We start from the raw sequence: 12,185 nt of genomic DNA on the forward strand, positions 1-12,185 counted from the left end.
AACCCAGACCCAGGGCCTTGTGCATGCAAGGCCAGTACTCTACCACCTGAGCTATATCCCCAGACCGGTAGTTTTAATTAGTTAGCTATAAAGGAAAGTCGAGAATGCTTGGTGGCTGGGGTTGCAGCTCAGTGGTAAGCGCTTGCCTCATGTGTGAGGCACTGGGTTCAATTCTCAGAACTGCATATAAATAAATGAATAAAATAAAGGTTTATCAACAACAAACAATTTTTTAAAAAAATGTCTGGGACTGTAAAATGATCTTCCTGAACAGCCCTCCCCTCCCTACCTGGAAGGATAATGAGAGCTTGTTGCTGCCATCAATCAGCATGGCTTCCAGGCAAGGAAAGCCCCCAGCACATGCAGGTTGACAATTTACCACAGCTCCCCTCTTAGCCACTGTTGAGCAACATGCAAAGTGTTTTCAAGGGACACAACCTAGGGTGCAGGCCTGCCTTCCCAAGTTTCTGGCACTCACTTTCTCTCTGGGGGAACTGTATCCTACATCAATTGTCAACAACAAAGACAAGGAACTTTCCCCCTTCTCTAAAAGCTACCAGTACATGAAAAAACAGTAACCTAACTCCACCTGGTCTCTAAAGCTTGCCCTTACAATGCCTCTGTCACCACTTCTTGAAACACTGGCCAGAGAAATTAGACAGTTGATATAAATTAAAGGAATACAGATAGGAAAAGAAGAACTCAAATTAGCACTATTTGCCAATGATATGATTCTATACCTATAAGACCCAAAATATTCCACCAGAAAACTCCTAGAACTAGTAAATGAATTTTCAGCAAAGCAGCATGATACAAAATCAAAACCCATAAATGAAAGGCATTTCTGTATATCAGTGACAAATCCTCTGAAAGGGAAATGAGGAAAACTACCCCATTCACAATAGCCTCAAAAAAAGAAAATTCTTTGGAAATCAACTAACAAAAGAGGTGAAAGACCTCTACAATGAAAACTAAAAAACACTAAAGAAAGAAATTAAAGAAGACCTTAGAAGATGGAAAGATTTCCCTTGATCTTGGATAGGCAGAATTAATATTGTCAAAATGACCACACCACCACTATACAGATTTAATGCAATTACTGGTGCCAATACCATGCTGTTTTTGTTACTATCGCTCTGTAGTATAGCTTAAGGTACTAGAACCAAAACAGACTGGTAGAACAATGGTACAGAATAGAGGACACAGAGACTAACCCACATAGTTACAGTTATCTTATATTAGATAAAAACATACACTGGAGAAAAGATAGCCTCTTCAATGAATGGTGCTAGGAGAACTGGAAATCCATATGCAACAAAATGAAATTAAACCCCTATCTCTCACCATGCACAAAGCTCAACTCAAAGTGGATCAGGAACTAGGAATTAAACCAGAGACCCTGCATCTAACAGAAGAAAAAGTAGGCCCCAATCTCCATCATATCCGATAGGCCCCTACTTCCTTAATAAGACTCCTACAGCATAAGAATTAAAATCAAGAATTAATAAATGGGATGGATTCACACTAAAAAGCTTTTCCTCAGCAAAAGAAACAGTCAGTGAAGTAAATAGAGAGCCTACAGCTTGGGAGCAAATTTTTACCACTTGTACAACAGATAGAGCACTAATCTCTAGGGTATATAAAGAACTCAAGAAACTTAACACTAAATAAATAAATAAATAACCCAATCAATAAGTGAGCCAAGGAACTGAACAGACATTTCTCAGGTGAAATACAATCAATCAACAAATATACAAAAAAAATATATTTCATCTCTAGCTATTAGAGAAATGCAAATCAAAACTAAGATTTCATCTCGCTCCAGTCAGAATGGCAGCTATTAAGAATACAAAAAACAATAAGTGTTGGCAAGGATGTGGGGAAAAGGGTACACTCATACATTGCTGGCGGGACTGCAGAATAACGCAGCCAATATGGAAAGCAGTATGGAGATTCCTTGGAAAACTTGGAATGGAACCACCATTTGACCCAGCTATCCAATCCTCGGTCTATACCCAAAGAACTTAAAAACAGCATACTACAGGGACACAGCCACATCAATGTTTATTGCAGCACAATTCACAACAGCTAAACCTAGATGCCTGTCAGTCAGTAGATGAATGGATAAAGAAAATGTGGTATATATACACAATGGAATACTACTCAGCAATAAGAGAATAAAATCATGGCATTTGCAGGTAAATGGATGGAGTTGGAGAATATAATGCTAAGTGAAGTTAGCCAATCCCAAAAAATTCAATGCCAAATGTTTTCTCTGATATAAGGAGGCTGATTCATAGTGGGGTTGGGAGGGGAAGCCTGGGAAAATTAGACGAACTCTAGATAGGGCAAAGAAGAGGGAGTAGAAGAGAGGGGGCAAGGGGTGTGAAGATGTTGGAATGAAACGGACACCGTTACCCTAAGTACACATATGAAGACACAAAAGGTGTTATATTTTGTGTACAACCAGGGATATGAAAAATTGTGCTCTATGTGTAATATGAATTGTAATGCATTCTGCTGTCATGTATAACAAGTTAGAATTTTTAAAAATTTAAGAAAAAAAAGCTTGCCTTTAACAATAGAGTCTGCTATGTATCTGACAATGATTTGTTATATATAAAAATAAAATTTAAAAAAAAACCCACAAAGTCATCTGGCATAAAAAAACAGCTCTAACAGGAGCAGACTGAAAGAATCCTGGTATCTAAAACCATGTTGACCCAGGATCCTCTAACTGCTCTCTAAGTAATAAGGAACACCATCTTTACCTTCAAGGCTTACCTTGAGAAAAAATAAGGCAATCCCTACATGAGAAATAGCCAGCACTGCATCTGGTGCACTTGAGTGCTCTCTGCGTGACCTGGTTACTTTACTGATTTTAAAAAGAGAAAGCGGAAAAGGAAGGCCCTGCAGAATGTAAACCACAATGCAGGGGGCAGAACTGAGGTGGGAAATCACCACCTCCAACCACCACGGTAACAACTGATGTAGGCAGGACTCAGCAGTGGACTCCAGACTGTCAAGCTCAGCTCGGCTCATCACAAGGAGAGGAGCACTCGGCTCTGGAGTGGGACTCTGGTGGGCAACACCTGAAGCAGAGCCAGCATCAGCCAGAAGGCACAGACTGTCATCCAGCACATGCCATGCTATGGTGCACAGGGAAGGATACACCATCACTTAGGTCACAGCACTGCCACAACCTCAGGAACTGAGGCCAACTCAACACACCAACCTGAGGGACACCTTGGAAAGCAAATGGCCTATACTCTCCAAAACTGCCAATGTCATGAGACACAAAGGGATGATGAGATTAGAGACGTGACCACTAAAACCAATGCATGACCTCGCTGGACACTAGAGTTAAAAAAAAAAAAAAACTGCAATGAAGAACACCACTGGGACAACTGTTGAGAACTAAATGCTGACTGGATCTGAGACAGTAATGTTGCACTGATAGTAATTTTCCTTAATTCTATAATTGTACTATGGCTGTCCAGGAGACACACTGAGGCCAGGCTTAGTGACCACGCCTGTGATCTCAGCTCCTTGGGAGGCTGAGACAGGAGGACAACAAGTTCAAGGCTGGCCTGGATGATTTAGTTAAGACCCTATCTTAAAATAAAATTAAGCCGGAAGTGGTGGTTCATGCCTGTAATCCCAGCAGCTCGGGAGGTACAGGCAGGAGGATCCCAAGTTCAAAGTCAGCCTCAGCAATTTACCAAGGTGCTAAGCAACTCAGTGAGGCCCTGTCTCCCTGAGTTCAATACCTGGTACCCCCACAAAAGACATTAAATTAAATTAAAAAGGAACCGGGGATGTGCTCTGAGGCAGGATGCTCCAGGTGCCACCAGCACGTGCACACTGGTGCACTCAGGAGGTGGCATGCACAGGAGAACAGAGATAAAGCAAAGGGTGAAGGCACCACCAACTGTGGCCTGAGTGACCACCACAAGAGTGTGCACTACTCCTGCTGCTCCTCTGATGTTAGAAATGACTTTTCAAGGAAAAGTTGAAATCTTCTTAAAAAAAAAAAATGTGATTTTCTGCCCACAAGGATGTTGTAGCTGACTGAGAAAGAGAACACATTCCAGCAAACAAAGTGAAAAGCTGCACAGAAGTGACACAGTCGATCGTGGTAAAAGACATTGCTTTTGAGAAGAATCTGAAAGTTTCAAAGAAAATGTGACCTGAGCTTTGAAGGACGAGGAAGAAAAGCAGTTGATATCATCTAAAAGTGATACACAGGGAATTCTTGTCTGAGAATATACCTACCAGAGCACAGCAGTCACAACCAGAGAAGGAAAGCAGGAAAGCCCATGAGGTGAAATCCCTGCCAGCCGTGGCACCTCCACACCAGACGGAGCGGTTCACCACCACTCAGCGCGCAGCTAGCACCACCAGCCAGAGGGGTGAATACCTGCCTCGGCACCGAGTCACCTCTTTTCAGGTATGGTTTTCCATCTGAACTTCCTCATCAACACACGACACGCATGTCTGCTTCCCAGGGCTGAGTGGAGAGGTATTTTAGGGTCTTTTATTTCCCTGTGGGTCCTTCTCATAACTCCAGATACACTGTTTTCACCAACCTGTACCTTTTATGTCCTGATGATGAACCACAACTGAGCAGGGAGGACCAAAGCCAGGCAGACCCCCACCAGCTGCAGCTCATAGACACCAGCGGGTGTACCATCAAATCTCATCAGAGATGTGCTTCACCACAATCTTATCAAGAACAGGCCTATGCTTTACCCTAAATGTCTTACAGCCCTTAGCACATGAACACTTTGGGTTAGTAAACGTACTAATTTAATTTTAATGAACTTATTAATTTATTGATTAAATATTCTAAGCTGAAACTGCTGACATACATCTCTAAGAATTGAAATTATATTAAAGTCCTACTAAAAAATCACTCATTCCCATGTAAACACAAGTACATGTTTATAACTGAAGTATGTGATTATTTTAATTATAAGAAAGATGTTTCTTACTTCTGGAAAGTTCTTCCATGCTTGTAGATTTAATATTTTACTTGTCCCTAAATACTCTATTCTGCATTTGCAACAAAGATGGAGGCAAATCGTCAAGCTTTAGTAAGGAAACTACCAAATACGGAACCCATCTGCTGATCATCAGGTTCTGAGTCAACCCTCTGGAAACCTCACTTCCCAATTCCCTCTGGCCCAGGCTGTAAGCTGCCTGGAAGTCATGTGTCCAGAGAGACATGATGAGACACCTGCAGGGGGAAGGCCTGTCTGTACAGGGACGCGGGAGACCCGAGGAGATGTTCTGCATGTTACACTTACAGAACCTCAGGTGCTTTGGTGGCTTGAAAGGGCAAAGGCAGTTTCTCTGTCAATGAAACTTTGTTTTTGTTTTCAGCGTTAGTAACAATGGCTTGAAAAATAAAAGTCCACAAAATAGCCCCTTCTTCCCACCAAGGTTCTATAAAAACCAAGAGTTTATGTGAAATTTGCAGGCAGAGGTCACCCAGAGCCCATCCATTGGTGGCTGAAAACTGTGCTTCCCTTCAGCAGGCCACACTTGAGGAGCTCCTCCTGGAGAATGAGACTGAGGTTGAGTTATTTTTCAAGAACCCAGATTTGGTTGGTTTCTCACTTTAAACTCAGCACCCATGTCAAAAAAAATTCACAATCGGGGCTGGGGATATGGCTCAGGCGGTGGCGCGCTCGCCTGGCATGCGTGCGGCCCGGGTTCGATCCTCAGCACCACATACCAACAAAGATGTTGTGTCTGCCGAGAACTAAAAAATAAATATTAAAAATTCTCTCTCTCTCTCCTCTCTCACTCTCCCTTTTAAAAAAAAAAAATTCACAATGTCTGAATTTCAAGGTGACATACAGTGACTTCTGGCAAAGTTATGAGCTTTACAGAACTTTAAGTCTACTGATTTGTCACGCTAATTAACATCACTCTTGCCAATAAGATCCAGGTGTTAAACTTTGGGATGGTAAGAAGTGAACAGGAACAATGACTAAACACCTAGCTGTGATATACAACTGCCTGAATGTGGAGCCAAGGCTGCAGGACAGTGCTGCTCAAAGAGCAGGCCATCAACTTATCCGCAATCCAGGCAACATCTCGAATGCCCGTGACACGGAGAAAGCTGCCAAACAAACGACGAACTGAACAGTGTGCTGAGGGATAGGACTTGCCAAGTTCCAACCCAAGTTCCAACTTGTCATCTCGTCCCCGACAGAGTCGAGTCTGCACACCACACACTGACTGGCCTGCTCTGGAGCACAATCGCCCTTGTTAAGAACGTAACACATGCAAATACAATCATCGGTTTTCACAGGACATTTAAAACACGTAAATGAATGAATACCTGTTCCTGCAGGTCGTAGTCATAGCTGTCATGCAGCAGGAGACTGAGGACGTACCGAGTATAAATCATGGCATCGATGCCACATTTCTCCAGCTCTTGTCCCAGCCAGGTCTGCACTGGGCCCAAAGCATGAAGCAGAGACATGTCAGAAACAGACACGGGGCCTGGATAGAACTCGAGGAGCTCTCAGATGGCAAACCATCCACAACTGTGCAGACAGGTACATGAATCTAGGTTGCTGACATCCTTAGAACACAAGGCATTTTCTGTAGTTGGTGTGCTGTTGTACCTGGAGGGGATTTTCACTCCAGTAGAAAGGGTAGAAGCTTGACACCTAGGACCAGCATCCACCCGTGCTGGCCATCAGCTCTCTAGAACAGCACCTCCCTCTTCAGACATGACCACTGAACCAGCATCCTGACAGCAACAGATATGCGCGTGCAGTTTCCTACTTTCATTTCACATGGAGGCCAAATCTAAGTCTCCGGCAGAACCTACAAAAATGAGAGAAAAAAAGATAGCATTATATATACATGTAAACCAAATTATTTATCTTGTGAAAAAAAAACAAACTGTTCCTCTTTATTGAAATACCTTTGATCTTAGAACACTATTTTCCCCCTGGAACCTTTCACATTTAAAATTAAATGACACTGTAAACTTTTAAAAGCTTACTATCTTTTAACAGGAAAATTGAGAAGTTTATGTTCTGTCTGTGCTCAATTATACTGATGGTTTATTTTGTTATCTCAAGAGACAGGACTAATAAAAACATTTTATTAGATTACAATAAATTTTTAATAATAAATTTTTGTTTATATGTAACACTGAAAGAATTTACTAACAAATCACTAGTTCACATTTAAGTGTAACAGAAATAAGCAGTCAAATATTAATTTTATTGAAACACTGGCAAAACGAATTAGTCCTTTAAATTTAAGTTTTATACAGGTGATCAATTCTTTCATATGCCTAAATATTTCAGGACTAGTTATTGCTTATTTCATACAAATTAAGGTGAAACACAAACATTTTTATACCATGGCAGGCTACACTTTATACCTACTATAACTTTTCTTACATACGTAGGTTGAATTTCCGATTGTTTGTGATAGATGACACTCTTGATTTAACAGCATTCCCTTTAACATATTTTAATATGTGAAACTAATCTAACAATGAGTTTATAAAATCATAATGTTCTTTGTGGCAGAGTACTGATTGATGTATACTACTAGCAAATAACACCAACATAGTTAGAGGTGAAGCTCATCAGCTCAGCTTCTGCATGAACTTTAGCAGACAATAAGAAGGCTACTGAAAATAACTCTTAAAGCAGTCTTAGTGTTCACTGTTAGTAAAAGCATCAAGTCAGAAAGTTAAATACTCTTCCCCCAAAGATTTAAAGCTGAGTTTCTTGCATTCCATCTACAACTACATAGTAAACTTTACATACATCAAATATTTTTTAAAAAAAAATTTAAATCCACCGTAGGACTAAGTTGCTGGATTAATGTATCACTAGTGAGTATTTGGCTACTTTAAAAAACTCTTGCTACTATGTTATCTTTTGTAAATTATCAAAGTTGATTAAATCAAAGCAAAGGTTTTCAGAGTTTTCTCAACTGACTCTTAAAATGAAAACATTTTCCAGAACTCATTTAACAACTATTTGGTTCTCAGGATTATAGACAGATCATCAGTGGAATAATCTGGGATGTCACATGTAGCAGGCTGAGAAGTTGTCTTATCATTCAAGGAGATTTGACACGATGGCTAAAGAAATTAGAGGGGAACCTAGGCCACTGGATTCACAGGAAGAAGTCGGAGAGGGCTGCAGAGAGTGGAAATATCAGACACTTGTGCAAAGGGTTGTCCACAAACATTCACCAGTGTTCATGGGTGTGTGTGTGTGAGTAAGGACCTAACCCTGCGCGGGCAAGGAGCACCATGAAGAGCAGGAGGAGACAGGATTCCTGCTCAACAGTGGGGCAAGCGACACCCATCAGTTAGTGTAGGGGACCCTGGCTTGAACACTCAGAAGGATCTAGTGTTTATGGTGGGCATTAGCCCTAAACAATGCTCTGGTCCTGCCTGACAAATCTTAAAAGACTTCAAAGGACCAAACTATTTCCAACTAAATTCACTATGGTCCCAGAAAAAAGCTCAATTTTTATAGGAAAACAAAAACATCCAAAATGAAATGAGAATTGTCAGAGAAGTTAGAGGCGGAGAAGACACTGAAACAGTTTTGTAACTGTTCAAAAAGATGAGAAGAGAACAGAGGATAATGTAAAAGATGTACAACCAATACCTGGAGATGAAGACATGTTCACAGGGAGAAACATAGGAGAAGTCTGTTAGACAAAAAGATCACTGAACTTTACAAAACACAGAACTAACTGCAGGATGGATGAAAAAATAACTTAAAAGCCTGAATAGAGCACGTGAGCTGTGTGACAACTTTAGAAAAGCAAAATACGTGCAATTGGTATCTGAAAAGAAATGGAGGAGATAGAGAAATATTTAAAGATTAACACCTGAAAATTTTTCTACACTGATGAAGCTTTAAAAAAAAACTCACAGATCCATGATGCTCAATGATCTCCAACCCAAGAGACATGAAGAAAACGACACTCCATAACAAAACACTGAAGCATGAGACAGAGAAAATGCTTAAAGCAGCCAGAATGAGAGGCACACTGAGGATAAGAAAAGGATGACATCAGAGCTCCTGTGAGAAGACAATGGAGCAAGACTTTTAAAATACTGAAAGAAAAAAAAACATCAAAACCCTGTCAACTGAGAGTTCTATATTCCTTAAAAATATCTTCCAAAATCAAGGTGTGGGGCTGGGGGTGTGGCTCAGTAGTAGAGCACTGGCCTAGCACAGGTGAGGTGCTGGGTTCCATCTCAGCACCACTTAAAAATAAACAGACAAAATAAAGGTATTGTGTCCATCTTGAACTAAAAATAAACAGATAAAACAAACAAAAAAAAGTTGAAACAGACTTTTTTTTTTTTTAATAAGAAAGTTGGAGTCACTATATTTATATCAAGCAAAATAGACTTTAGGTATGTATTATGGTTTGGGTCTGCAATGTTCTCCAAAGGTTCACATATTAAAGACTTGATCCCCAATCTAGCCACATTCAGAGGTGAAATTGTAAGCCCAAATAAATCTTTCTTCTTTTAAGTTGATTTGCTCAGATATTTTGCAACAACAATGGAAAACTAACACAACATGCAACATTATTAGAGATAAAAAGAGACAGTTCATGATGATAAAAGGGCTAACACATCAGAAAGATATAAAAATTAAAAATATGTATAGATTGAATATAAGAACGTTAAAATACATGATGCCAAAATTAACAGAATTAAAGAGATAAATGGATGTCTATAAATATAGTTGGAGATTGTAAGACCCTTGTTCTATAATGAACTAGATTTAAAAATCAATAAGGGTATTAGAAAATCTACACAACATTACCAAGTACCTTGACTTAATTGGCATTTACATAACACTATTCCCAATGACAACAGAATACACCTGCTTTTCAAGCACACCTAGAATATTCATTAAGATAGATTATATGGCCAGAAATGGTGGTGCACACCTATAAATGCAGCAGCTCAGGAAGCTAAGGTAGGAAGATTGCAAGTTCAAAGCCAGCCTCAGCAACTTAGCAAGGCCTTAAACAACTTATCAAGATCCTGTCTCAAAATTTAAAAATTAAGGACTGGGAATGTGCCTCAGTGGTTAAGTACCCCTAGGTTCAATTCTTTTTTTTTTTTTTTTTTTAGAGAGAGAGAATTTTTTAATATTTATTTTTTAGTTTTTCAGTGGACACAAGAAACAAGACTTTTTAAGACATGTAAAAACTGAGGAATTCATCATCAGCAAATCTGTCCTACGGTAGTATGAAAAGAGAAAAAAATGGTACCAGAACAAAATGTGGATCCACTCAAAGCTGGAAATGGTAATTATATTTGTTTTATTATTTGAATATCCTTAAAAGATAACTGACTTTTTAAACAAAAATAGCATACGTGTAGCACATGTACAAGCAAAGTGCAGGACAAGGAGCAGAAGCACCCAGGCTGGGAGCAGAGATGCAGCACACTCCTACAAGCCTCTCCATTTTTTTTTTTTTTTTTAATAATCGTGAAATCTATTTATTTTTATTTTTGTTACTAGGAATTGAACCCAAGGCTGCTCTACCACTGAGCTGCACCCCAGCCCTTTTTCCTTTTGAGATGGGGTCTCACTTTAGGCTGGACTTAAACCTTGATTTCCTGCCTTAGCCTCCTGAGCAGCCACTGTGCCCAGATACTGCAAGGTTCTTACAGGAAAGGGCATTTCACTTGAAGACAGAGTCGGATAAATTAGCTATTAATAATCACAACAAATATCTAAACACACTGATTTAAAAGGCAGAGACAGATTGGATTTTTAAAAAATATTTATTTTTTAGTTATAGGTGGACACAATATCTTTATTTTATTTTTATATGGTGCTGAGGATTGAACCCAGTGCCTCATGCATGCTAGGTAAGCGCTCTACCTCTGAGTCACAGCCCCAGCCAACAGACTGGATTTTAAAACAGCAAGACCAGACTATGTGCTGCCACTTTAAATATAAAAATGCAAATGTTCCAAGGGAAAGGCTGGAAGAACACAGATGATGCTACGCTGACAAGACAAAAGCCCAATGTCCACACTGTTACTGTCCGAAAACACAGATTTCAGAGCAAAGAGGTCAGCAGAGACCAAGGTCAATGTGTGAAGATGAAGGTTGATGCATCAAGAGGGATTTAGCAGCTCTATAGTGCACACCCGACCACACAGTTTCAAAATATATAAAGCAAAAGCTGGGAGAACTGAAAGGAGAAACACAAAGTCCCAGCTACACAGGGAGGTTCAACACCCCTTTCTCAGCACATCACAGAAAACCAAGACAGAGAGGAGAACAGCCCCCCGCAGCTTGACAGGGACAGACTAGGTTCTCGGTCCGAAGGCAGTCTCAAACAGCTGAAAGAATTCAAGTCACACAAGCATATTTCCTGACCATGGAATTACATTATAAACAACATAAAGATGTATGGAAAATCCCCCAAATATTTTTAAAAATATTTTTTAGTTGTAGATGGACACAATGTCTTTATTTATTTTTACGTGGTGCTGAAGATTGAATCCAGTGCCTCACATGTGCAAGGCAAGCACTCTACCACTGAGCTATAGCCCCAGCCCCAGCCCTCGCCCAAATATTTGAGAAATAATAGATGTATTTCTAAACAACCAACTGGACAAAGGAGAGATCAGAAAATATTTTATACTGAATGAAAATGAAAACACAATGTATCAATATTTTCAGAATGCCACAAAAGCAGTATTTACCTAGGAAGAAATTTAAAACACTACCTATGTTAGAAAAGGTCTCAAATTAATGATCTCTGAGGTTTTTACCTTAAGAAACTAGAAAAAGAGAAGCAAATGTAGCCTAAACTAAAAAAGAAAAAGAAAAAGGATTAGAACAGAATGAAATAGAAAGCAGAAGAACAATGAAATAATCCTGATTATTTTACATAAAGTGGACAGGCCTCTACCTGGACTTATCAGCAAAGAGAGAAGGCAAATTATAACACCAGGATGGAGAGAGGAGGTGACTACAGGTTCTGCTGACATGAAAAGGGTATTAGAAGAACCTCACACCAGGGACAGCGCTTGCCCAGCGTGGAATAGGCCCTGTGTTCCATCTGCAGCATCACACACACACACACACACACACACACACAACTCTACACCAATAAACTCAACAACTCAGACAGAA

General features: G+C 39.9%; 1 protein-coding gene across 6 annotated transcripts in view; it reads right to left on the minus strand.

The window, feature by feature from the left end:
* KIAA0232 overlaps nt 1-12,185 on the minus strand; it is an 82,400-nt gene that overhangs the window by 47,373 nt on the left and 22,842 nt on the right. For all 6 annotated transcript variants that reach the window (XM_081304092.1, XM_081304093.1, XM_081304091.1 and 3 more), the window contains exon 2: nt 6,353-6,846. In XM_081304092.1, coding sequence (XP_081160218.1) covers nt 6,353-6,496 — 144 coding nt within the window. In that variant the 5' untranslated portion in view covers nt 6,497-6,846. The remainder of the gene's footprint in view (nt 1-6,352; nt 6,847-12,185) is intronic.

The sequence above is a fragment of the Spermophilus citellus genome, assembly GCF_964194105.1.
Source record: "Spermophilus citellus genome assembly, chromosome: 8".
Classification (NCBI taxonomy): domain Eukaryota; kingdom Metazoa; phylum Chordata; class Mammalia; order Rodentia; family Sciuridae; genus Spermophilus; species Spermophilus citellus.